At 39.9% G+C, this 26217-nt stretch overlaps 1 protein-coding gene across 2 annotated transcripts in view; it reads left to right on the forward strand.

The window, feature by feature from the left end:
• The window catches only part of UBR1 (ubiquitin protein ligase E3 component n-recognin 1), a 137154-nt gene that overhangs the window by 7369 nt on the left and 103568 nt on the right, over positions 1-26217 (forward strand). The window contains exons 3-6 of one of the 2 annotated variants that reach the window (XM_074955630.1): positions 3194-3272; positions 9314-9424; positions 12780-12910; positions 14045-14186. In XM_074955630.1, coding sequence (XP_074811731.1) covers positions 3194-3272; positions 9314-9424; positions 12780-12910; positions 14045-14186 — 463 coding nt within the window. The remainder of the gene's footprint in view (positions 1-3193; positions 3273-9313; positions 9425-12779; positions 12911-14044; positions 14187-26217) is intronic. The other variant, XM_074955631.1, reaches the window with a different exon arrangement.

Consider the following 26217-nt stretch of genomic DNA (forward strand, 5'->3'; position numbering starts at 1 on the left):
ATTGAGCACAAATTATATTATATGTGAAAAGCAAAAGTTGAAGTTCTCTGGGTAGTGCTGGCTTGTTTGCAAATCATATTAAGTTTCTTGACTTTAAATTGTCAATAGGTGTGTAGAAGACTTAGTCCCCAAAGCACAAGAAGTCTTTCAACTGCAGCATGGGTTGATCTACAGTCCTCCTATCCTATCGTCTTCTTTTGTCATACTCCCACAATGCACTAGTCTGGGGAGATCCCCATCCCTTTTTATTTTAAAGGCACTGTGCAAGCTGCAAAGCTTGAAATAATTGTAAAATTTAGCTATACTTGCTGATTTTTTTTAAAAAGAAGCTACGTTTAATTTAGACTAATTAGGTATGTGGGATGAATCAAATTTAAGATAGAAAAGGGTGAAATATACTAGTTTATAGTAATTTCCATTCAATGACTATTTCATTATATGAGCCGAATATTATTCTGGGTGAGCTGGGAGCACTGCCTATTATAAGGTTTCCTGACATTTCCCTGAACATTTCATCTGCACTAAGCATGCTCCATCCATCACCTCACCACTCCTACCTATGACCAGACCATCCCAACAGAGCAACTGAATGTGCCCCATCCTGGGACAGGGCAGGACTTTCCCTGCAGTTGTAGCTCTGGGCTGCTGCAAGTCAGGCTGGGGACTGTAATTGAGAGCAGGGAGTCTGTCTCTACTGTGATCTCAGTAACTGCCCTGCTGGGCACAGACAGAGTGGAAGCGGAAGCTCCCTTATTCAAATGCAGAGGGGACAAGAGCTGGACTAAGATGGGGGTCAGGGAATGTAGATTGGGACAGGGAGCCTGGAGGGAAGGTCACTGGAACTAGAGAATGGTGGCTGGGGCTGGGATTGGAAGCAGAGGGAAACTGGGAATTGGGGCAGGTAGAGGCTGGGAATGGGAGATTGTGGTGAAGGGGACTGCTAGCCATTGGAGAAGGGACAGAAATTGGATGAGGAACCAGGAGGGAGGGAATTGAGACTTGCTGTGGGGGGAGGGACTGGGAGTGTGCATGGGAGACTGCAATAGGGAGTCCAGAGATTTGAGGCTACCATTTGCTGGGCAAAGGGACTGGTACTGGGGTGAGAAGCCTGTGGAGTGGAGACTGGAACTGCCTAGGTGAGGAGAATGGGACTGGGCTCAAGAGCTAGGGGTGGGGAACAGACAGGATAGGGTTAGGTTAGAGGGTACAGGGCAGAAAGGATCATGCTTTGGGGTAAAGGGCAGAAAAGTCAGTGCTCACCAGAGAACTCTCCCACTCAGAGCCTGGAATGGATCTCATGATTCCAGAGTGTCTCCATTCCTCTGCTGTTAGCAAGTATCTGTGAACCCAGTGGCAAATTGTGTCCCCTCTCGCTCTAATGCTGGTCCACATAGAGGATGACAACGGACTGTTGGTATCCATTACTCCTTTAACTTAAGTAGTAAAAGTCTGTATAGTGGATTTAAAGGTTCCAACCCTACTGATGACCCATATGGGTGTCATTATAATGCCAGATGATGGAATGTCAGTTGTTTTTGGTTTTTGTTTAATTTTTTTTTCCAATTTGCTTGTTTAAAAACCTAGGAAATTGCACACACAAGGCTATGTTAAGATTGCAAAGTCTAGCACTCAAATATTAGGAAATGCCAGAATGAAAGTTGTCTGGGCAACCTTAATTCCATTCCCTTGTGGGTATGCATTATGATTACATGATTACATACTATTTCCTCCACTGGACCCCTTCACTATTCAGTAAATGGGAAGTACAGTTGCATATCTTCCTTACTCAGTATGCAGGGTGAACATCTATTCAATCATTTGTTTTATCCTCTTTGTTTTAATATGTGGCCCTAGGCCTTATTTACTGCACATTATTAAAATCCTGCTCCGAAGAGACAATTATTAATTTCCTCATGGGCTTTTTCTGTGATGGTCATCACTATAGTATCTGTGTGCTTCACAAATGTTAATTTATTTTCACAACACCCTTGTGAGGTAAGGGTTTGATATGTCCATTCTATGGATAAGGAGCTAAGGCACAGAGCTATTAAGGTCAAAAGTATCTACTAAGTTTGGGTGCCCAATTTGAGGCACCATGACCTGACTTTTCAGTGTATTTAGCAATATGAAGCACTTTGTATGTTCAAAACATAGCTCCCATTGACTTCAGTAGCACCAGTGAGTGCTCAGCATTTCTGTAAATTAGACCCAGGGTCTCAAGTCAAGCACCCAGAAAATGAGGAACACACCATTAATGATCACCTGTGAAGAGTTTGTTTTGAGTGACTTTCCCAGCAATAGAAACTCCGTGGCACTGGCAGAATCTAGTTCTCCAGGGCAGCGTTTATTTGCCTTAACCATGAGACCATATTTTCTCTTCCTGCAGTCCCCTGCCTCATTCCCTACACACCTTCCAAGTTCTGCATAAATGAGGCAGGGTCCTACAGATGGCAGCCTTCTCTACACAACAACAATTCATTCCCAGCACAGGTCTGTCCAGTGCACTGAAAGAGGCAGAGGTCCTGTGGAAAAAATAGTATGAGCTCATGTAATTTAAGACTGTATCATAATGTATACACACTAGGGGGCTGAATTCAAGTTGAACTGGAAACATTAATTTTGGCATTTCCTAACTTGAGAGCTTGACTTTGGAACATTAAAAACTACATTAAAAGAACATATTATGTGTAATTGTATTATAAAGGGACCCTTTCCGTATTATAAATTGTAACTGTTTTGAAATCTTTTTTTATATTTATAGCCTAACACAGATGTAACATAGCTTTTGCATCAACATCTTGCATTGTTAAGATGATTACAACTCTATTCAGAAACCACATTATAGACTACCCAAGAGTAGTCTCTAACATCTTGTTGTTCTTTAAAATTCCTGTCCATGCTTGGCAAGGGAACACCTGTACTAGCAACTATTGTTGGAAAATGGTAGTCAGGCTGGTTTTAATAGAACCCTGCTTAAGGATGTTTAAACAGTAGCATTGCTAATATGGTTCAAACCAAATATGGAAGGGTTGGAACATTCATTCTATATCAGTAGCATGACATAGCCACGCTTTGATGCCTGAAATTGAGTTTGGCACCAGCCATAAAGGTGTAACTATGGCAGCAGTTCTAGTATATGAATATTTCATTATTTTATTTTAGAATGGTATCCAAGTTAGTATTTTTGTTGCAGAGACTGTGCAATTGATCCGACATGTGTACTCTGCATGGACTGCTTTCAGAATAGCATTCACAAGAACCATCGTTACAAGGTATGAAAATCTGTACTGTAAAGTTGTACATGTTGCTATAGAGAAGTTTTCTTGTGTGTAATAGCAATACACACAGATTATGAGAAACGTCAATTCCTACCCCCTGAAAATTACCAATTTGTTGAAATGAGTGCTGGAACAAAAAAGAGCATGTCTTTCATAGATCTAATTATTGATATCCCTTTTGACCAGAGCAGTTAGACAAAAAAAGTGGCCTAGTAGGTTGCTCTACTTAGGAGGGGAAATTGGTGCTAGTCAGATATTTGTTTGCAGTTTTGTTTATTTACAGGGCTGTACAAAGCCCTCTGTCTCTGAACAAGGAAGAAATCAAATAGCAGAAAACTGCTTCTTTTGCTCTCAGAACCCAAGAACACTTTTTTAGCCTGCATGTCTGACCCAGAAAACTCTTCCCTGGTTTCTTCCAGGATCAGACACTGTGCTTTCAGCTGCTCCTTCAGGCTGTCTCCCTGAGGGCTTGTCTCCCTGTGGGTTAATATGCACTAACATGTTTGTGCACTAGTTGGTCTGTGTAGATATTGCTGGTGCGCACTGCAGTGTACAGTGTCGTACTGCACTATGTTAAAGTGCACTGTGAAACACCAGCAGCGTTTACATGGGCCGATTCATGCACAACATATTGGTGCACTTTAAAAGTCACACCCCTATAAGTGCATTTTTATCCAACCGTGTATGTCTTTCCCAGTTTTTTGTCTGTTCTGTCTTACCTGTATAAAACAATACTCAGCAAAATCTCCTGGGTGGGTTCACATCCTCCATTTGTTTTAGGTGAGGGTTTATCCTTACAGGTGTGAACACACCCTTCAACAAACATAACTATAAGTCTCAATAAGGTTTTGACTCAACACATAAAAAGGCTTCATCCAGCGCATAACACTATAATTGCATACTGGAAAACTAGTTTTCAGGAAACTTTAGTTGCAAAATTAAGCACTGAAAAGTAAGGTAATTGCAGAATTAAAATGGCAAGGACAACCTTAATGTGACAACCTTATGTGTTTGCATTGTGATAGCTTTGCCCAAAATCATATACAGTAGACACCTGCAACTAGATACCCACAGGCCAGCCGACTCGGGCTCATGGGCTCCAGCTAGAGCCCGGAAGTCTACACAGCAATGAAACAGCCTCATAGCACACGCCCGAGTTGGCTCTCAGGCCAGGTGCTGGTGTCTAGTTGCTGTGTGTATAGTAAATGGCAGTAAGTAAGTAAATGGTATACCTATAGTAAGTAAATGGCAGAGCTGTGCTCTCTTGTCCTGAATCCCAGTCCAGTGCTTTAAACAGAAGAGAATGTCATCTCCCTACAACTGCCTTACTCTGTCTATTTTGTGCACAGAGCAAACAGTATGTGATCACATAGTTAATGACTATATGATAACTAAGGCTATGATTTGGTCATGGCAGTCATGGATTGTGTGACTTTACCAGACCTCTGTGACTTCTTCGGCTTCAGCCTCTGTGACTTCTTCGGCTGTGTGCCCCTGCCCCGTGGCGGGGGCTGTAGTTGGGGCCCTGCACCCCCCTCGTGGCTTCCGAGGGCCATGTGCATCCTCCCTTCCCACCTGCGACTGGGGCTGCGCACCTGTGGTTGGAGGTGAGGCTGTGAGCCCCTGTCCCGCACTGTGGCCAACTCTGGAGCAGGGGCTGTGCGTGCCCCTGTTGTGGCTGGAGCCGGGGCTGTGGTCCCCCCCCCCCCCCCGCCACCATGGCGAGGGGGCTCGGCCTGTCAGTCTCTTACTCATGGGACTGCAGCTGTCATTCCTCCCACGATACCTAGCTCAGCCACCCGGTTATTTTTAGTAAAGTCACAGACGGGTCATAGGCTCTTGTGAATTTTCGTTTATTGCCTGTGACCTGTCCATGACTTCTACTAAAAACAGTGACAAAATCTTAACCTTAATCACACACACACACACACACACGCTGAACTAAGGTTGCACAGGCAATAGTAATAATCCATGTAACTGGTAGATTATTCCAAAGAATTTAACAGACAGGTAGGTTGCCTATTAGATAAAGAGGCCAGATTTAAATCTCAGAAATGCAGTGCACATGTTGCACATCTCAATTCCATCACTGTAGTTAGGGATGTGCAGGAGCAGGGTTTTTTTGGTTTTATTGTAGAGGTGTCAATTTCCATCTCCACATCGGAGATTTAAATCTGCCTTTGATTTAGTAGAGTACATTAAACATGCAAAATAATAAGTGGGCAGAGGCACTTTTTCCTCTCCTCTTCTTTAGCTCTTAGTGGAAAGAACAGAAAATACTGGAGCTCTCTAACCTCCCTCTTGTTTTGATATGATGTATAACTTTTTGGAGTGTTTATGGCTTTTTGGGAATGTGCAAAAGATATCTCAAACTCTTTCATTTTAATTGGTTTTGCTGTGCTAATCAAGCAACTTTTTAGCAAATCTGAAGAGGATAATTTAATTCATAGGACTGAGACACTTGTTATAACTTACAATTGTTAAAATCCATAAGAGATTACTTGTTCCCTTTGTAAATAACAATCAGAGTAACAATGCTGAAATTTCAGTTAAAAAGCTCATGTTTATCGAGCTTGGTAAAGTACTATAAATAGTACTTAAAAATGACATGTTTGCAAGCTGACCTTGATAAAGAGGTTTCCAAACCCATATTTGGTAACAAAATAAACATGTATATATGCACAGGGACCAGTACAGTCTTTTCACCAGTCAGATCACTATTGCAATCTACATACTGTTTTGTCTATTTCTGCATTTGGATTTATTTAGTTTTTTAAACTGCTTTGGGCTTGAGGCAGGGGTATGGGTAGAGAAATTAACAAATGTTAAGTTTCAAATGCAGGAGATTGCTTTAGGCCTGGATCTTCTCTTCCTGACAGCCTTTTGATGGTCTCTGAGCCAAATCCATGTGACCAGTGAGAAATTCTAACTGCTGCTTCCTTATTTGGGGAAGGATCATTTGAAGTAATTCCTCAGGCTGCTCTCTTCCTGAACTGTCCTCTGCTGTCCCCTTTTCTGCCTGACTTCACTGGTGGTGGTTCCCTTTCAAAAGCCATTGCAACAAATGCTCAGTTTTGTGAACTGAGTGGAAGCATACAGGGATAATGAGCCTTTAAAGCTGATGTACCTCTGCAGAAAAGTTACACTAAAGAGCATCTAAACCACCATATATTCAACTTAATTGTAATCTTTCACAGTTTAAAAATGTACTAGGTTTTTACTGAGATTCATTAATTTGGCTGTTTAACTTGCATCCACCTCAGGCTCTTTCTACCTGCATCAAATGGCCATGACTGCCCTTTAAAGAGGAAGTGCTGGCTATGCATGCACACATGTATTTAGTGAGTGCACCTTCACTGATAATCAAGTCAGGCATGCTAATCTAAGTGTCTTATCCTGACCGTAGGGTAGTCAGACAAGGTGGGTGGTGAGAGAAACAAGCTTTCAAACTACACGGAGCTCTTCTTCAGTAGGGTAGCCTGGCAGTTTGGGAATAGGTTCAAAGAGCCTCCACAATATTAGGGTATGTCTTCACTACCCTCTGGATCGGCAGGCAGCGATCGATCCAGCGGAAATCGATCTTTTGCGTCTAGTCTAGACGTGATAAATTGACCCCCCAAGCGCTCACCTGTCGACTCCTGTACCCCAGCGCCGCGAAAGGCGCAGGCAGAGTCGACGGGGGAGCGGCAGCAGTCAACTCATCGTGGTGAAGACATCACGGTAAGTTGATCTAAGTACATTGACTTCAGCTACGTTATTCACATAGCTGAAGTTGCATAACTTAGATGGATTCTCCACCGCCCCCCACCCCAGTGTAGACCAGGGCCTAGGGAGTGGTAATGAGGAAGAAGGTGTGCTGAGAACAGCCAGATCAAGTACATTATTATGCACTTCTGTGAAACTCTTCATCTGATGATCTTCAAGTGCATTACAAGTATTCTTTAAGCCTTACGCTATCCCTGTGAACTATATAAATAAAATATATGTAGCTTCCATATATTTTAGCTACATATATATACACATATGGATGAACTGACTCTCATAAAGGATACATTAAAAGGATAAATAGAAGCCAGGAGTTCAGTTTCCAGTCTTCTCTTCCTAGTCTCTTGGTAATTTAAGATGGCTTCTTTAAGGCCAAGAAACAGTAGTTGGAATATGAAGATAGCAGGTAAGTGGTTGTGATGTTTCCCCAGTTTGTAAATACATTCTAAACCTTTAAATTATGTATGTTTGTTTGTTTTTTGTTTTTTTTTTTGAAGGGGCGTTTTTAATAGCAAATAACATTTTAAAAAGTATTTTGTGTGATAAGGCCACTTATTACTTTTGTAACTGGGATATCAGGGCAAATTATGTACAGTTACTGGTCTTTCCTGCACTTCATCTTAACTTTATGCTGGACCACTAGCCAGTTCAGACTTCTCAGAAAGCATTGTGCAAAATCAAACTTGGGGCATTGCATTTAAACCCTGAACTTGGTCTTAATATCTCACAACACTGGTTAGAGAAAATGCTACACAGCTACCTAGTATACAAATTATATATATTAGTTTGCTAGAATAAGGATTTTAAACAGTACTTTGAAATACTTGTAAATAAAGCTATTAGACAGCTTTGCTATCTGTAATCTTGTCTATAAAGACTTTCTATAGCAGTCTGTTTTTGCTACTTATGCAAAAGGTACCCCTGGAACAAATATGAGTAATAACCTGCATCACAACTGTAAAGGCTGCAGGGCATTGGCATTCCTTTTTTTGATGTGTGTGTGCATGTGTACACGCTCTGTCTTCCATTCAGAATCTTTTCCAGAGATGAACTTGTGATTAACTGTGGGACCTAAGGTTTAGTGCTTGTCAATGAGTTCTCAGACACTAAAATGAAAACGTAGTCACTCCACAGTAAAAACAGTTATGCCTTTCCAGCATATAAAAGAAAACTCTAGTGCATGATATCCTTTCAGCAGCAGTTCAGTCTTATGCTCATGGATGATTCTCTTGCCTCCCTTTCCCTATCTGATAGGAATTCTTGCTTGTAGCTGAAACATTACCTGTTTTGAAACACCACACACAAATTAATTCATCCCTTGGATTTCTGTAGCGCACACACTCTGTAGGGTACTATCTTAAGCCACACTTAGTCAAATAAGGAATCTACTAACCCTCATCTGAGTTGTGCTCTTTTCTCTCATGTTGATCTAGCATCTCAATTTGAAACAATTTAGCAGATAACTAAATGTGATTTTTCTATAGGCTTTAAGGATAATAAAAGCTCCTCTCACAGCTCTCCCTGTAGGCCCACACATCGTTTTTATTAAAGGTTTCCATGGTGGCTTAAGGCTGGCATAAACACTTACCTGTAGCTAAAATGTTACAGGCTTTCAGATCTGCCCTGACAGTAGTCACATTCCTGGCCTATCTTCCATCCTTGAGTCAAGTTTAATGGGAACTCTCTCATTAGCTGCTCTAGATATAATATTTCCCTTATCTACCCACAAGCACTCAATGGCTCTACCCCAGAGTCAAAGGCATGTTAAAATATGTAGAACTGCCTTAATGGTCACTTATATACTGGCTTCAAGCAGCTACTGGGAGCTTTCAGAAAATACTGCAGTGTCCCACTCTCCATTCCGCCCCTCTGGTCACCTGGGGTTCAATACATAGCCCCGCTGAAGGCCGTGCAGCTCCATGCAAATGCAGGGTTCTGCCTATGTGGAACAATTTGCAAGCTTAAGACCCAGCTGTGTTTCCCTACTCCGCTCTCTGCACATGTGTAGACACATAGATAATTTCAGCAAATCCCACCCTTCCACCCCACTGAAGTTCTCCCTTTCTTAATTAAAAAATAAAATAAAATGCTGCAATATGAAAGCATATGGGTTACACAATGACACTTCCTACAGGATAGCTATTTATCACTGTGTTGGAGGCACATAAAATGTGGATGTATTGGCTTGACAAATACACACTTTTCTTGTATTCTTGATTTTTTTTTTTACATGCATATTTGTATGTCTGAAATGCCTCTTAATTTTTCAGATGCATACTTCCACTGGAGGAGGGTTTTGTGACTGTGGGGATACAGAGGCATGGAAGACTGGACCACTTTGTGCTAACCATGAGCCTGGAGCAGCAAGCACTACAAAAGCGGTAAAAATAATACATAAAGAAAATCAGAGATGAATATTGTCTGTAAATCTTCAAGCTTTGTAACATGCTCCCTACCTGTCTAGAAGAGTTACCATTTGCTCTGCAAGGGGCAGGGTAGAGAGGAATGATGGCCGTATGTTTTTCTGCTTCTGTGATGATGAAAAAATGTGCTCAGGATCAGGCTGCTGGCTTTTAAAAGGGTAGACTAAAATTTGAGTTTGCTGAATGATCTTTTCTAAATGTTAAAGGACAAGTTTCAATATACTACATTAAAGAAAAACACTCTAGACAATTTTTTTCATCTTGTCTGTTGCTAGCATTTACAACATAATATAAGGCATGCACATGTAAAATTCAGTATCCTTGGGTTGGGGTGAGGGGGGAACCAACCCAAACCCCTCAAAAACCAGAACTTGCAATCAAAAGGTGCTACACAAACTTTCAGACATCTAAGTCTGGGAAACGGAGCCCAGAAAAGCAGATGCTTCAAACCAAACAGTGGCTAAAGTGTGGTTGTTCTGCTCCTCCAGGCTTTCTCAGGGCGTTGACTGCTCATTGTTGCCTTCCAGCTCCAAATGCCCTGCAGAGCTCCCTGGTCCTTAGTATCCCCTGTCCCAGGCTCCCAAGGGTAGCTTGCTTCCTACCTTTAAACGCATGTTGTAAATAGTAACAACATTTTTGAAAAGCTTTAAGATCGTTAAATTTGGGTATACATGCCTGTAACTTAAGGGTAAAAATCCTTTTCAGGAACATCATAGGGATTAAAAATACCTGACTACTAGCCAAGAAAATCAGTTAGTTTTTAAACACACGTTTTCCATACTTTTCAAATATTTGCATTTCTTAAGTTTTAACCTAAACTTTGCTTTTTGTGACTTTCTAACAGTTCTTCTGGGTGTTTTTTTTTATTTTTGCACTTTAATGTTAGGCACTCTGTACCTTAATTCCATCTTCATGCAGTTCTTGTAACTGAATACGATATAATATCATTTACTTATTGCCTTTCATCATCAAGCTTTCCAACTGTCTCTGCTATCTGATACTTACCGTACAAATTGTTGCAGAGGTGAAATATAGCCACTTCTGAGGTGAAATGTAGCAGTTGTTTCATAAACATTGTAAAGTTAGCACAGGAAGTTAAGAATATTTTGTACAATTGATTACAGGATTGGACTCACAGGTGTTTTTCAGGCTTATGCAGTTAATTCTTAATTATCCACAAGCTTTATAGTAACGGTTCTCACCATTTCCCCAAAAGAAAAGAGAGGAACCAAGCTGCCATTGCAGGGAGGTGGGGAGAGAACAGGTCGAACACATCCTCTGTTTCATTCCCTGTAAGTTTGTAATGGGGAGAGAGGAAAAAGATCTTGTCCATTCTGGGTTTGGGTGTTTTTCTTTTTTGTCCCTTTTTAGGAGCCCAGAGAAACCATTAATTTACCAGGAGCTTTTTGGTATCTATTAGAGCACCTCTCTCCATATCTCGCTCTTTATCTGCATACTTTCCTCACCTGAATGGGGGAGGGTAGAGGAAGACAGGGGGAAGTCTTTTCATTACAGGGTTGATTGCCTTTTGTTTGGAATATCCTTGTCTACAGCAGCCTGTTTTTATCCTTTACCAAAGGTCTGTGCTTGGTACGATTTACCCCTCCAGATGCCATACTGTAACTGAAATTTAGCTCAACACAACAGTGCTTCTATGAAGCCCAATTCACAAAGCTTCTGCTTGACACTTATCCTTTCTCCTCCAAATTTAAGAACATTAGTAGTATAGTTGGAGTAGGAAAAAAATTAAGCCCAGATATTTAAGACCTCTAATACCCAGGATCTGTAAGAACCTGACTTCAAATCATCACATGGGTGCAGAGGAAGATATTTATAAAATCATCTGTAGACATTTTAGATGGCAGCCTTGACTTGGAATTCCTCTTCTAAAGCTCATCAGGACAGGAAAAGTCTCTAGCAACTGTGGAAGCCATTGGTCATTTCAGTTCATTACTTGTTTCATTTCTGTTCCAGGTTTCCCACCACATGAACACTGTGTAATTTTGATTTCTTTTTTTTATGCCACCTAGAAACTTATGGGCTAAGTGAAACTGCATGCTGCTTTAGGAAGTTTCCAAGGTCATGGTTCTTGACAATATCTAACTATATCACCAATATGTTATACCCACTTCTATCAAACCATATACTATTCCATGTGAATGGAATCTGGATTTGAGATCTTGGTTTTGGTAATTCTCTTTTCTCCCCATTTTTTTCCCCTTTCTCCCGATACAACATATACATTCTGAGATTTGCAAGCAGTTTAGTGCAACCGTAAAATTAATGGAAAATGCATCCAGATACGCTAGACTGCCTTGAAAATATCAACCGCTGTGTCTAGGTCACAAATCTCTGAAGTTTCTCCATTTACATTTTTAAACGTGGATACCAATATAAGAAGCCATTCCATATATTCAAAAGATGTAGTATTCCCTTATTATTTACGTCCCGCATATTCAGTCCCTTCTTTTCACAGGGAAGGGTGGCAGTGAAATAGATCTGTGGCTGATGGCTGTATCTGTACGTTTGGTTACCTAGTGATTCATGAAAGGAAGACTTACAGACATTTTGGGAGAATATGCAAACAGACTGAAAGGATGAGACATCGGGGATTGCAGTTCAGGCCTGGATTTGTCATCTATGAACATCTTCATATGAGTCAGAAGCAATGTTGCCATCCTTTTACTTTTGTAACCTAAGTTTCCTAACCCATTTAATGAAGCTTTTCACAGCCTGTGCTTAGATCAGAGAAGTTTACATGTTTTTCTGTATCTTATTTTCTTAACTAGTATCTTTAAAAATGCACCTATATCGTGTTTGATTTGGTGGATAAAACTGTTGTTGGATTATTTTTGAGAAATTTTGCAGGTAGTGATAGCAAGGAATTGAAAAGTGGTGTGTTTCACTTTTCCCCAATGTCACAAAGAGGCTTCAGTGGGGCTGTGCTCTTATACAAAAGATATCTTTCTGGTTGTGCAGTTCTCATTCATTCTCCTCAGCTTCATTAGGCTTGCTCCCTTTAGTGTAAAGTGAATATACCAGAGTGTATTGTAGGGCAATATATTTACCATTATGCCTGAGGTCAATATACCTTTCTAATGACACACACACAACTGTAATATGATTTCAGCTTTGCGTTGCATATAATCAAGTTCAGTACTTTTATTGTTTATTGTTTCTTTAAATGATATTTATATGGCAAGGATTTTTTTCTGGAAAGGATATAATAATCAGCTGCTATATTACCAAGTTTTTTTTCCCCATTTTAGTATATCTATATTCCATATTAATATCTTGTCCTATCTTCTTATAGAATTCTGAATGCCAGTTAAATGAAGAACTAATGGCACAAGCAAAGAAGATGTTCCCGTCGGTATTAAAATACATTGTAGATATGACTATCTGGGAAGAAGAGAAGGAGTTGCCTCCTGTGCTCATGACCAGGTGGGAGATATTGCCAATGATTTCTAAGTATTGGAACTGCCATTCAGGTTTATTGCTACCCTATATAAACTTTCCTAACACCCAGATCTCTAAATAGAACTATAACATTTCTGGACTATAATCTCTATAAAGGTACAACACTTCAGGGAATGTTTTGCATATGTTAGTGTCCAATTAACCACAATAGAAATTGTTCAAAAATCCTCCTCCTCCAAGATGGAAAGAGACCATTCATTTGATTGGTGACAAGAGCAGAATGGGATCCTTTGGTGACAAGAGCAGAATGGGATGCATCCAATGAAGTGAGCTGTAGTTCATGAAAGCTTATGCTCAAATAAATTTGTTAGTCTCTAAGGTGCCACAAGTACTCCTTTTCTTTTTTCATAAATACCTGGTTGTACTTGGGCTGGTTTAGTGTCCTAAGTAGACAGCTTGGGTGAGGTAGGATGCGGGTGGGGAGGGCCTTTTTTGCTTGGTTTTCATTACATGGTGCTAAAACCACTTGAGTCTTATCCATATACTAATACTAGCGCTTACACTGGTGTCAGCACCACAGTGTAGCTGCACAGTTTCTGGAAGCACTTACAAAACTTCCTAGGCCTATAGGAGAATGACAGTTTACCGTGCCCTTTAAATCTGTTGACAGTTCTCAAAACTTCACTGGACTGACCTCCAGTTTGAGCTAGGTGTGACAGTGAAGACCCAATTCCTAAATTCCTGAGTGGCATTAACATAAAAATATTGACCTTCTAGTTATCAACTGCAAGGAAAACTAGCATGTAAAAACTTTCATTTGGGATGGAAGTGTAGTTCACAGATCTCTCTTAGTCTTAAATTTCCAAAACTTGTTAAAGTACTTTGTATCACCAAGAAGATCATGATGCCCCTCTTGTAATAAGTGGTCAGTGCATAGTTATCATGCTCTGTTCTTGTCTCAGTGAGAGGTGGAACTGCTTGCCTTTTTTCAGAACCTGAAGTTGATGAACTCAGTTTTCACCTAGCATTTATTTGGGTATTTTTGTCACTTTCTCCCAGGAGTTTGCAAGTGATTTGTTGCCAATATCTGGATAGGAGATTGTTTGTTTGTTTTTATTTTCTCTTTGCTCATCTAATGAAATACTGGCTTATCCCCAGTAGAGAGAAGACAGACCACTACTACTGTGTCCTTTTCAATGATGAACATCATTCTTATGACCATGTCATCTACAGTCTCCAGAGAGCCCTTGGTTGTGAGCTCGGGGAAGCCCAGTTGCACACTACTGTCATAGATAAAGAGGTCAGTGCACTGTGTGTGAAATAGAAATTCTCTTTTTAAGGATTATACGCTGCTTCTCTATATTCTCTCTCATTCTCTGATCGTAGTAACTGTAGCTGTGATGTTGGAGCTTGGAAAGAGACAACGACAGATGATGCAACCTAATTGTTAATTGGTAGTTGCATGGAATATGAATACTATTAAAGAAGGTGATCTGGTTTTCATATCATGCTTATTTGTTGTTGAAGACACAAACCAGGGTCCAGAGGAGGGGAGAAGCAACTGATTTCTTAGCTGAGGTTGATCCGCTTTCATCTATTGTCTAACACTGCCAACTTTCTCTAACTTTGTTATAAAGGTTGGTTTTATCTTATCTGATTTGCACTTCTTGGATGAGAAAACGACACATTTCAGACATACCACTAAAATAAAAATATATTGGTTTGCATATTCAATAGTAGGTTACATTATGCAAACACTTTTATAATTTTTCTGGTTCAGTTTCTGTCCTCTAATAATCTTTAAAGTTGTGATGCAAGTTATTAAAACCAGGGAAATTCCATGGTGAAGCTGATGTTGACAGTTCCACTTTTTGTTTCTCAGAACAACATTAAACATTCCTAATTGTCTGTTCAAAAATTACTTGGGGGCATTCTGTATGCATCACAAAATTATGAAGTGTGCACATGTACGTATGCAAAGATTTTATACATATGGATATACACATCCTTTATTAAAATTGGAAGAATTTTTAAAAACTTGCTTTTGACCATTAGTGCTGTTTACTTTCAATATTTGTCTTGGTTTGGACTATGAAAAAATTCGTTTATTTTTGTCTAGTCTCACTTTCAGCTTCTCATGTGCTCGGACAATGCTACATTGCTTGGGCTACATACACTACAGAAGACTGTTTTCCAAAAATAGTTCCATAGTAACTTTAAAAAAAGGTAATATTTGTTTTTTTAGGGTGTATATAAAAGGTTATTTCTAATAATAAAACCTAAATTTTAGGTCTAACTTGAGTTGAGTATGCTTTTACAATGCAGTGGAAATTGTGGTGTTTGCTACACAAAATGTACTTTGCTTTAAGGCAGTATGTTTACAGGAAGCTATTGCTTTCTCTTCATCTCTTCTCAAATTCTGCAATGTGGAAGGGCCATGTTAAAGGCCACACTTGTATCTTCTTTTCTTTGGAATTTGGGACCAGACAGTTCTTGTCAATATTATTCCAGACTCCATTAAGTTGCTCTGAACGTTCCCACTATCTGATCCTCAGAACTAGGAAATCACTTGATAGGCAAAGGTTGAAAGAAAAGAGTTCAGGAAGAGTGCACTTTCTGCTAGGATGAAAACTGACACTGCTTCTGGATGGGAGTATTTTGCAGAAGTCCAGTTCTTCCATTTTGTCGCACCAATTTGTTCCTCTTACATGATGATGCGAATGTGTTGTTTGTTTTTAACTTGCTGTTTTAATTTAATTCAAATTGGTAGGGTTATCCAGAGATTGATTGTTTGTACCAAGTGGATTACTATCTCAGAATTCCTTGAGCGCTATATTAAATGGACTCTAGGCACCACACAGAAGATGGGCCAAAAATCAGACCCTTTGTCCAAATTTTATGCAATTTTAATATTCTTTTACTGAGAAGTTATAAGGTAATAAAGCAGTGACAAAGTTCACACTTGAATCCTGTATTCTTGTATTAAACCCTAACACAGGCCTCATTTTTAGGTCAAGTTACCATCAGTTGAATCCTGAGATGTTTTAATTGGTTTTATTACCCTTTTTCCTACATCATAAGCTAACTGACCTTTCTAACTATATGAATGTTGTTTTGTTACCTTCAAGAGGACTATATGGTTGTAAGGCCAGAAATAAACAAATGCCTCTTAGTGTCCCCACACATGCCAAACTGTTCCTTCTCCTGCTCTCTTCATTTAAATTTCTGTTTAACACTTTGAGTAAGCCTGCATTAAACTAAAACACTAACATCAGAAATGAGATGTGACACACCAAAAGGTCTCAAAATATAATTAATATCAAAATAGAGGTTTCAAGTCATCTCCTAGTAAGTGACACAGAAATCTACATAAACTATGCTACATTCAGTTTCTCTGTGTCAATGCAGGCAATGACTCCTTGCTAAAAGGATCAAGATTCCACTTAAAGAAGCTATAGCTGGCAAAGTGAGACCATAACCCTGAGTGTGTCTAAATACACATCTCAAATTGCTTTTGGAAATTTTATTACCTTTGAGCAAACTAAACAATGGTTCCAACACAACCATTAATGCACCTCTTAGCAATGTACAAAGGAATATATTAATTTAAGTAATCGCCTCACAAAATACCCCAATTCAGAATATTAAGAAAAGTAAACAATCGGTGTTTTAGCCATTTGGAGAACAATAGAATTTTAAGGCCAAATTTAATGACATCTCTATTAAAGCTGGAGGTGTTCAAACAAAGATTTTTTGTAATAGAGTAGGTATTTCTGGAAATATATACTGTAATTGGATAAATTCATATACATGAAGATATTTTTAATAACAGATTTTGGTGGATACAATCATAGTGTATGCTTATATTAGTAAATCTAGAAATGTATAAAGATTAAGTGTAGCAATCGTAAAATTGTATTTAGAAGATATTATTAGAAGTAGGACTCTTGTTGTGTTGCAGTTGTTTTGAAGTATCTAAGACCATGCTTAAAATGGCTAGAATATTGTAACCGTTTGGAATTCAAATACTGATTTTATAAGAAGTCTGGAAGTTGTTTACAATAAAAATCAAATTGGGGAAAATTCTTACTACTCTTAAGAGGAGATGCACTTAATTTTTAATTTGAAGAGAGTTTAAGAAGAAAAAAATAAAGCTTCTAGAAGATAATTACCAAGTTACAACAAACTATGAGAGAAATTTTATTCTGTTAAATGTTTCAGGGATAGAGGTCTACTTGAGCATAATTAGTAAACCAGACCTGAACCCATCCAATCTGACGTGAGAAGTTCCAGTTGTTTTCCAACCCAACCCAACCCATCCTGAATCCAGCACCTGTAGTCAGGTTTCATTGGGTCTGGTCTTGTTGCAGGGCTCTATTCCAGAAGTCACAACAGAAATTGAGCCAAAAGACAGTTCAGTTAGTGTATGCTCTAATTAAACAATGCTAAACAAAGATAAAATTAGGGAATTTGAAGGAGAGGCTGGAAACCCTTGGAAAGGTGGACTTTTCTGAAGCTTGGATGCTATCTGCTGGATGGGAGGAAACATGTGATGTCACTTGGATCTGTCAGGTCTTGCTACTTGCAACCAGATCTGCATACATCCCAAAATCTTGGACTGCCCAATGGAAAGATATCTGAAGCAATAAACTGCTCCCTTTTTGGAGTTGGGCTAGTCCCCCAAACAACAGAATGAAGAGAACTCATAAAAGTGTTGCAAAATCTCAGTTCGTTGTTCTCTCTCCACTTAAGAGATCCAGCTCTCTTCACCTTGGAGATCGTGTTCATTGCAAGTCCTGAGGTTTTGAATGCTGAGTGTCCAGATTCTGAACCAAGAAGAGCCCTCCTATTCATGTAAGCAGCGTTCAATGACTTTGCTCTCTAAAGAGAGAGTTTTAGTTAAAAGAAAGTCCTTTTTCCTGAGAAGAACCTGGGTTTTGGGACTTTGAACTTTTAAAGTCCCAAATATAAGGAGCCTTAGGGAAGAAAGCTGTCCTGAAGATGAAAGATATCAAGAAGAAATAGTCAGCACACCAGAAGGCTCCCTGGATGACAGAAAGCATAGAAAGATTTAAGCATAAGTATTTACTGCTGAGATTCCATAGGGAATTTCTGGGCTTTGAAGGAAGCCAGAAATTGGCCTTGGAGAGCAAAAATACTGCCTTTCTAGAATCCTGTACTTCCTTGTAGTTCAGATTCTGGTTCCATAAATCTAGACCATTGTTCTGGATCCTTGAATTGACATTCCAAAATAATAAACCCTGTTAAGATGTTCTTATTCCAAATAAATACCAAGAAAGATTATAGTAGAAGTAGGGAAGAAATAAAACTTTAAACTAGCCTTAAGATTTGAAATCTTCTACTGTAATCCTGGTTGGATGTAACTTAATGCCTTGTAACAACATGTGCCTAAATTCAGTCGTTTGCTCCTCACCTAGAGGACACTGTAATTGTGAGGAAATTATATTTGCACTTTTTATGTTAAGGGTGATCTAACTATTACCAGCTTATTAAAGTTATTTTGCTGTCGCTTAAAGAACTAGCCTTGAGCTTATAGCTGTTTTTTACTGTGTATTTCAAATATCTGGAATTGAACTGTAGATTGTTAGATCTGTGAAAATACATTGTTTTGTTATCTTATTTAAACTCAGTTCCTAATTGTAAGTGCTACTGAGAACTAGTAACATAGTTTAAAATACTGTTCTGCTCTGTGCTGTGTCTTACTCACTCACCCCCTCGTAGCTGTGCTGTGGTTGCATGTGTGAATGAGTTATTTGCCAGTGAAAGAAGCATCCTCAGATTTCTCTCCCTTCTAACATTACACTGTGAGTAAGAGAAACTATCTTTCTAACTTCAAAAACTCACTTCAAGCCTCATTGCTGTATGTTGTAAATTTAAGAATATTTTTATGCTGGCTTTAATTTTATGTTTCTAACCGCAGAATTATCTGATGTGTTAATACCAGTGGTGAGCTGGAGCTGGTTCGCACCGGTTCACGTGAACTGGTTGTTAAATTTTGAAGCCGGTTTAGAACTGGTTGTTAAAAGGGTGGGCAAACTCTGGCCCGTGGGCCACATCCGGCCCGCAGGACCGTCCTGTCTGGCCCGCCTGAGCTCTCGGCTGGGGAGGCTCCCCTGAGAATCCCTTTTTAATTTTTACTTATCTGGCGGTGCTCTGGGTCTTCGGTGGCACTTCGGCAGTGAGTCCTTCACTCGCTCTGGGTCTTCGGCGACAGGTCCTTCAGTGCCGCTGAAGACCCGGAGCGACTGAAGGACCTGCTGCTGAAGTGCCACTGAAGACCCGGAGCGGGTGAAGGAATCGGTTCTTCAGCTTTTGGCAGCTCATCACTGGTTAATACCTTATACTTTAAACTACTTTCATCTTTGTGTGTGGTAACTTAAATTGTTGCAGGTTTATCTTTGTTTATTCCAATTACTAGGAGCACTGCGCTCCTTAATTATTTTTTTTGTATATCAATCTTGCTAGTGTTTATACTTAAGAACATAAGAATGGCCATACTGGGTCAGACCAATGAAGTGTCTAGCCCAGTATCCTGTCTTCTGACAATGGCCGGTGCCAGATGCTTCAGAAGGAATGAAAAAACAGGGGAATTATCAAGTTGTGACAAAGTTCCTCCTCTACCTTGGTGGGTCTTGTGCTTATTGGTGGATTTGCTCGCCTTGGAGCTTCACGGCAGCCCTCAGCTTGGCCATTTTTCTGAACCCACAGTCCAGGTCGACTCCTCCTGTGTCTGACCAGGAGTTGGGAGGATTTGGGGGGAACCCGGGGCCCCCCCTCTACTCCAGGTTCCAGCCCAGGGCCCTGTGGAATGCAACTGTCTAGAGTGCCTTCTGGAACTGCTGTGCGACAGCTACAACACCCTGGGCTACTTCCCCATGGCCGCCTCCCAACACCTTCTTTATCCTCACCATAGGACCTTCCTCCTGGTGTCTGATAATGCTTGTACACCTTAGTCCTCCAACAGTCTGCATTCTCACTCTCAGCTCCTAATGCCTCTTGCTCCCAGCTCGTCACACGCACACCACAAACTGAAGTGAGCTCCTTTTTAAAACCCAGGTGCCCTGATTAGCCTGCCTTAATTGATTCTAGCAGCTTCTTGATTGGCTGCAGGTGTTCTAATCAGCCTGTCTTAATTGTCTCCAGAAGGTTTCTGATTGTTCTGGAACCTTCCCTGTTACCTTACCCAGGGAAAAGGGACCTACTTAACCTGGGGCTAATATATCTGCCTTCTGTTACTCTCCTGTAGCCATCTGGCCCGACCCTGTCACAAAGTGTTCCATCCCCTGTTGTCCAGTCCCATCTTCTGGCAATTAGAAGTTTAGGGACACTCAGAGCATGGGGCTGCATCTATTTCTTTTTTGAACCCAGTTATACTTTTGGCCTTCGCAGTATCACATGTAAACGAGTTCCACAACTTGACTGTGTTGTGTGAAGTAGTACTTCCTTATGTTTGTTTTATACCTGCTGCCTTTTAATTTCATTGGGTGACACCTAGTTCTTGTATTATGTGAAGGGGTAAATAACACTTTCTTATTCACTTTCTCCACACCATTCAAGGTTTTATAGACTTCTATCATATTCTCCCTCAGTTGTCTCTTTTCCAAGATGAACAGTCCCAGTCTTAATCTCTACTCATATGGAAACTGTGCCATACCCCCCTGATCATTTTGGTTGCCCTTCTCTGTACTTTTTCCAGTTGTAATATATCTTTTTTTTTTTTTTTTTTTTTTTGAGATGAGGCGACCAGAACTGCACGCAGTATTCAAGGTGTTGGCATACCATCGATTTATATAGTGGCATTATGCTATTTTCTGTCTTCTCTATCCCTTTCCTAATGGTCCCTAATATTTTGTTAACTTTTTTGCCTGCCACTGCACCTTGAGCAGATGTTTTCAGAGAACTATTTATGATGATCCTAATCTTTCTTCAGTGGTAACAGCTAATTTATATACCATCATTTTGTATATCTAGTTGGGGTTATATTTTCCAGTGTGCATTACTTTGCATGATCAACATTGAATTTCATCTGCCATTTTGTTGTCCCATCTCCCAGTTATGTGAGAACTCTTTGTAATTCTCCTCAGTCAGCTTTGGATTTAACAGTCTTGAGTGATTTTGTATTGTCCCCAAATTTTGCTACCTCACTGTTCACCCCTTTTTTCAGATCATTAATGAATATTGTGAATAGCACAAGTCATTGTACAGATGTTTGGGGGACACTGCATTTACCTCTTTACATTATGAAAACTGTCCATTTGTTCCTACCCTTTATTTCCTTTTACTCTGTTGCTGGTCCATGAGAGGACCTTCCCTCTTGTCTCATTGCTGTTTAGTTCGCTTAAGAGCCTTTGGTGAGAGACCTTGTCAAAGGCTTTCAGAAAGTCCAACTACACTATATCTACTGGATCACTTGTCCATACACTTGTTGACTCCCTCAAAGAATTTGAATAGATTATTGAGGCATGATTTCCCTTTACAAAAGCCAAGTTGATTCTTCCCCAACATAGTTGCTGAACCGACTAGAGGGGATGCCATTTTAGATTTGGTTTTGGTGAGTAGTGAGGATCTCATAGAAGAAATGGTTGTAGGGGATCATCTTGGTTCAAGTGATCATGAGCTAATTCAGTTCAAACTGAACGGAAGGATTAACAAAAATAAATCTGCAGCTAGGGTTTTTGATTTCAAAAGGGCTGACTTTCAAAAATTAAGGAAATTAATTAGGGAAGTGTATTGGACTGAAGAACTTATGGATCTAAAGGCAGAGGAGGCCTGGGATTACTTTAAATCAAAGCTGCAGAAGCTATCGGAAGCCTGAATCCCAAGAAAGGGGAAAAAATTCGTAGGCAGGAGTTGTAGACCAAGCTGGATGAACAAGCATCTCAGAGAGGTGATTAAGAAAAAGCAGAAAGCATACAGGGAGTGGAAGATGGGAGGGGATCAGCAAGGAAAGCTACCTTATTGAGGTCAGAGCATGTAGGGATAAAGTGAGAGAGGCTAAAAGTCAAGTAGAGTTGGACCTTGCAAAGGGAATTAAAACCAATAGTAAAAGGTTCTATAGCCATATAAATAAGAAGAAAACAAAGAAAGAAGAAGTGGGACCGCTAAACACTGAGGATGGAGTGGAGGTCAAGGATAATCTAGGCATGGCCCAATATCTAAACAGATACTTTGCCTCAATCTTTAATAAGGGTAAAGAGGATCTTAGGGAGAATGGTAGCATGACAAATGGGAATGAGGATACGGAGGTAGATATTACCATATCTGAGGTAGAAGCGAAACTCAAACAGCTTAATGGGACTAACTTGGGGGGCCCAGATAATCTATATCCAAGAATATTAAAGGAATTGGCACCCAAAATTGGAAGTCCATTATCAAGAATTTTTAATGAATCTGTAAACTCAGGGGTTGTACCGTATGATTGGAGAATTGCTAACATAGTTCCTATTTTTAAGAAAGGGGGAAAAAGGTGATCTGGGTAACTACAGGCCTGTTAGTTTGACATCTGTATTATGCAAGGGCTTGGAAAAAATTTTGAAGGAGAAAGTAGTTAAGGACATTGAAGTCAATGGTAAATGGGACAAAATACAACATGGTTTTACAAAAGGTAGATCGTGCCAAACCAACCTGATCTCCTTCTTTGAGAAAGTAACAGATTTATTAGACAAAGGAAACACAGTGGCTCTAATTTACCTAGATTTCAGTAAGGCGTTTGATACTGTGCCACATGGGGAATTATTAGTTAAATTGGAAAAGATGGGGATCAATATAAAAATTGAAAGGTGGATAAGGAATTGGTTAAAGGGGAGACTACAACGGGTCCTACTGAAAGGTGAACTGTCAGGCTGGAGGAAGGTTACCAGTGGAGTTCCTCAAGGATCAGTTTTGGGACCAATCTTATTTAATCTTTTTATTAGTGACCTCGGCACAAAAAGTGGGACTGTACTAATAAAGTTTGTGTACGATACAAAGCTGGGAGGTATTGCCAATTTAGAGAAGGACCGGGATATCATACAGGAGGATCTGGATGACCTTGTAAACTGGAGTAATAGTAATAGGATGAAATTTAATAGTGAGAAGTGTAAGGTCATGCATTTAGGGATTAATAACAAGAATTTTAGTTATAAGCTGGGGACGCATCAATTAGAAGTAACGGAGGAGGAGAAGGACCTTGGAGTATTGGTTGATCATAGGATGACTATGAGCCACCAATGTGATATGGCCGTGAAAAAAGCTAATGCAGTCTTGGGATGCATTAGGCGAGGTATTTCCAGTAGAGATAAGGAGGTATTAGTATTGTTATACAAGGCACTGATGAGACCTCACCTGGAATATTGTGTGCAGTTCTGGTCTCCCATGTTTAAGAAGGATGAATTCAAACTGGAACAGGTACAGAGAAGGGCTACTAGGATGATCCGAGGAATGGAAAACCTGTCTTATGAGAGGAGACTCAAGGAGCTTGGTTTGTTTAGCCTAACTAAAAGAAGGTTGAGGGGAGATATGATTGCTCTCTGTAAATATATCGGAGGGATAAATACTGGAGAGGGAGAGGAATTATTTAAGCTCAGTACCAATGTGGACACAAGAACAAATGGATATAAACTGGTCATCCGGAAGTTTACACTTGAAATTAGATGAAGGTTTCTAACCATCAGAGAAGTGAAGTTTTGGAATAGCCTTCCAAGGGAAGCAGTGGGGGCAAAAGATCTATGTGGCTTTAAGATTAAACTTGATAAGTTTATGGAGGAGATGGTATGATGGGATAATATGATTTTGGCAATTAATTGATCTTTAAATATTCATGGTAAATAGGCCTAATGGCCTGTGATGGGATGTTAGATGGGGTGGGATCTGAGTTACCCAGGAAAGAATTTTCTGTAGTATCTGGCTGGTGAATCTTGCCCATATGTTCAGGGTTTAGCTGATCGCCATATTTGGGGTCAGGAAGGAATTTTCCTCCAGAGCAGATTGGAAGAGGCCCTGGGGTTTTTCGCCTTCCTTTGTAGCATGGGGCACGGGTCACTTGCTGGAGGATTCTCTGCTCCTTAAAGTCTTTAAACCACGATTTGAGGACTTCAGTAGCTCAGACATAGGTGAGAGGTTTTTCACAGGAGTGGGTGGGTTAGATTCTGTGGCCTGCGTTGTGCAGGAGGTCGGACTAGATGATCATAATGGTCCCCTTCTGACCTTAGTATCTGTGAATCTATATTGTGTTCATCTCTGTGTGTGATAATTCTGTTCTTTACTATAGTTTCAACCGGTTTGCTCCCTGACCCTGTAATTGCCAGAATTGCCTCTGAAGACTTTTTAAAAAAAAAAAATCGGCATCACATTAGCCATCCTCCAGTCATCTGTGCAGAGGCTGATTTAAGTGATAGGTTACATACCATTTAGTAGTTCCGCAATCTCGTATCTGATTTCCTTCAGAACTCTTGGATGAAAACCATCTGGTTCTGCTGATTTATTAGTTTAATTTATCAGTTTGTTCCAAAATCTCCGCTGCTGACACCTCAATCTGAGACAGTTCCTCAAATGCATCACCTAAAAAGAATGGCTCAGGCGTGGGAACCTTCCTCACATACTCAGTGAAGTCTGATGCATAGGATTCACCTGGGCCTTGTCTTCCTGAAGTGCTCCTTTAGCATCTTGATTATCCAGTGCCCCCATTGATTGTTTAGAGGCTTCCTGCTTCTGACTGACTTAAAAAAAAATTGCTCTTAGTTTTTGTGCTTTTTTTCTAGTTACTCTTCAAATTCTTTTTTGACCTGCCTAATTATACTTAACCTTTGGCAAGTCCAGTGTAAACGCTACTTTCTATTTCCCATATTAGTATTTTACTTAGGATACCTTTTTGTCTCTAACCACCTCTTTTACTTTGTTGGTTAGCCATGGTGCGATTTTTTTTTTTGGTCCTCTTACTATTTTTTTAAATTATGGATTCACATTTTTTTTTTCTTCCTCTGTTATGGTATTTTTAAATAGTTTCTGTGCAGCTCGCACGCATTTCACTCCTGTGGCTTTTCTTTTTAATTTCTGTTTACCTCAATTCCTCATTTTTGTGTATTTTCCCCTTTCTGAAGTTAAATGCTATTCTGGTGGGTTTCTTTAGTATTTTCCCCCTGCAAGGATGCTAAATTTATTATATTATGGTTGCTATTACTGATGATTAAGCTATTCACCTCTTGTACCAGTTCCTGTGCTCCACTCAGGACGAAGTCAGGAATTGCCTCTCCCCTTGTGGATTCCAGGATTAGCTGCTCCAAAAAGCAGTCATTAATTGTGCCTAGAAAATGTATCTTTGCATCCTGTCCTGAGGTGACATGTTCCCAGTCAATATGGGGTTAATTGAAATCCCCCCCTTTATTATTGGGTTTTCTGTTTTTGGAGTCTCACATCTAACTCAGCTTTTCTAAACTTTTTGCCTTGTGTAAAATGGAGACCGGCACCTTACACAATACTTGGTTAGACTCTGTTACTATCTTTCACCATTTCCATTTAGCCTATTAATTCAACCAAAACAGAGAGAACCCTACCTGTTCCTTCCTTGGGTGATTTATATCCCAGCTTGCGTAGAAATAACAATTTCTAGCTAGACAGCTGTGTCTGAACACTGATTAATGGTGAGCTGTAATTGTCATATGACCTTGAATTCATTTAGTTAAATCCTTTGTTTAGTCCTAGAATTCTGATTTCTTAAGATAGAGTTGAGAAGAATTATTTGTTGTTATACTCAAGTACGCTATCCTATTTATTTTTCCCAGTTTTATTTTTCTTTAATGTAGGAGATTTTTTTAGATAGTTTTATAACCTAATTTACTTTAATTGAATTTACCTTGGTTACTTTACACTTAATGTGTTTACTGAAATGTAAATGATGTTTAATCATTAGTCTCTCTCAGTAGGAGACTAAGGGTATGTCTTCGATGCCAACGTTAAAGTGCTGCCACGTTAACATGGCTGTGTAGTTGTGGCACTAGCACTGTGCTCAGGGGTGTGTTTTTCACACCCCTGAGTGAGACTGTTTCAGCGCTGTAAAGTGGCAGGGTAGACAAGGCCTTAGGGTTTATCTACAGGAACAATTAGACCACGGCAAGCCGGGGTGTGAACCTGCCCTGCAGTAGTTGGTCATGGCCTATGTTAACCGTTCATTGGAATGCAGCTCAAAGCATTCTAACAAACTCAACAGATCAACAGAATGCATATGGACGTTTAGACCACATTCACAGTAGTGTCAGGGTAGATTCACACCCCAGCTTGCCATGGTTTAGTTGCTCATGTAGAGAAGTTCAAATACCCATTGATATATTTAGTGC

Source organism: Natator depressus, chromosome 6, assembly GCF_965152275.1.
Source record: "Natator depressus isolate rNatDep1 chromosome 6, rNatDep2.hap1, whole genome shotgun sequence".
Lineage (NCBI taxonomy): Eukaryota > Metazoa > Chordata > Testudines > Cheloniidae > Natator > Natator depressus.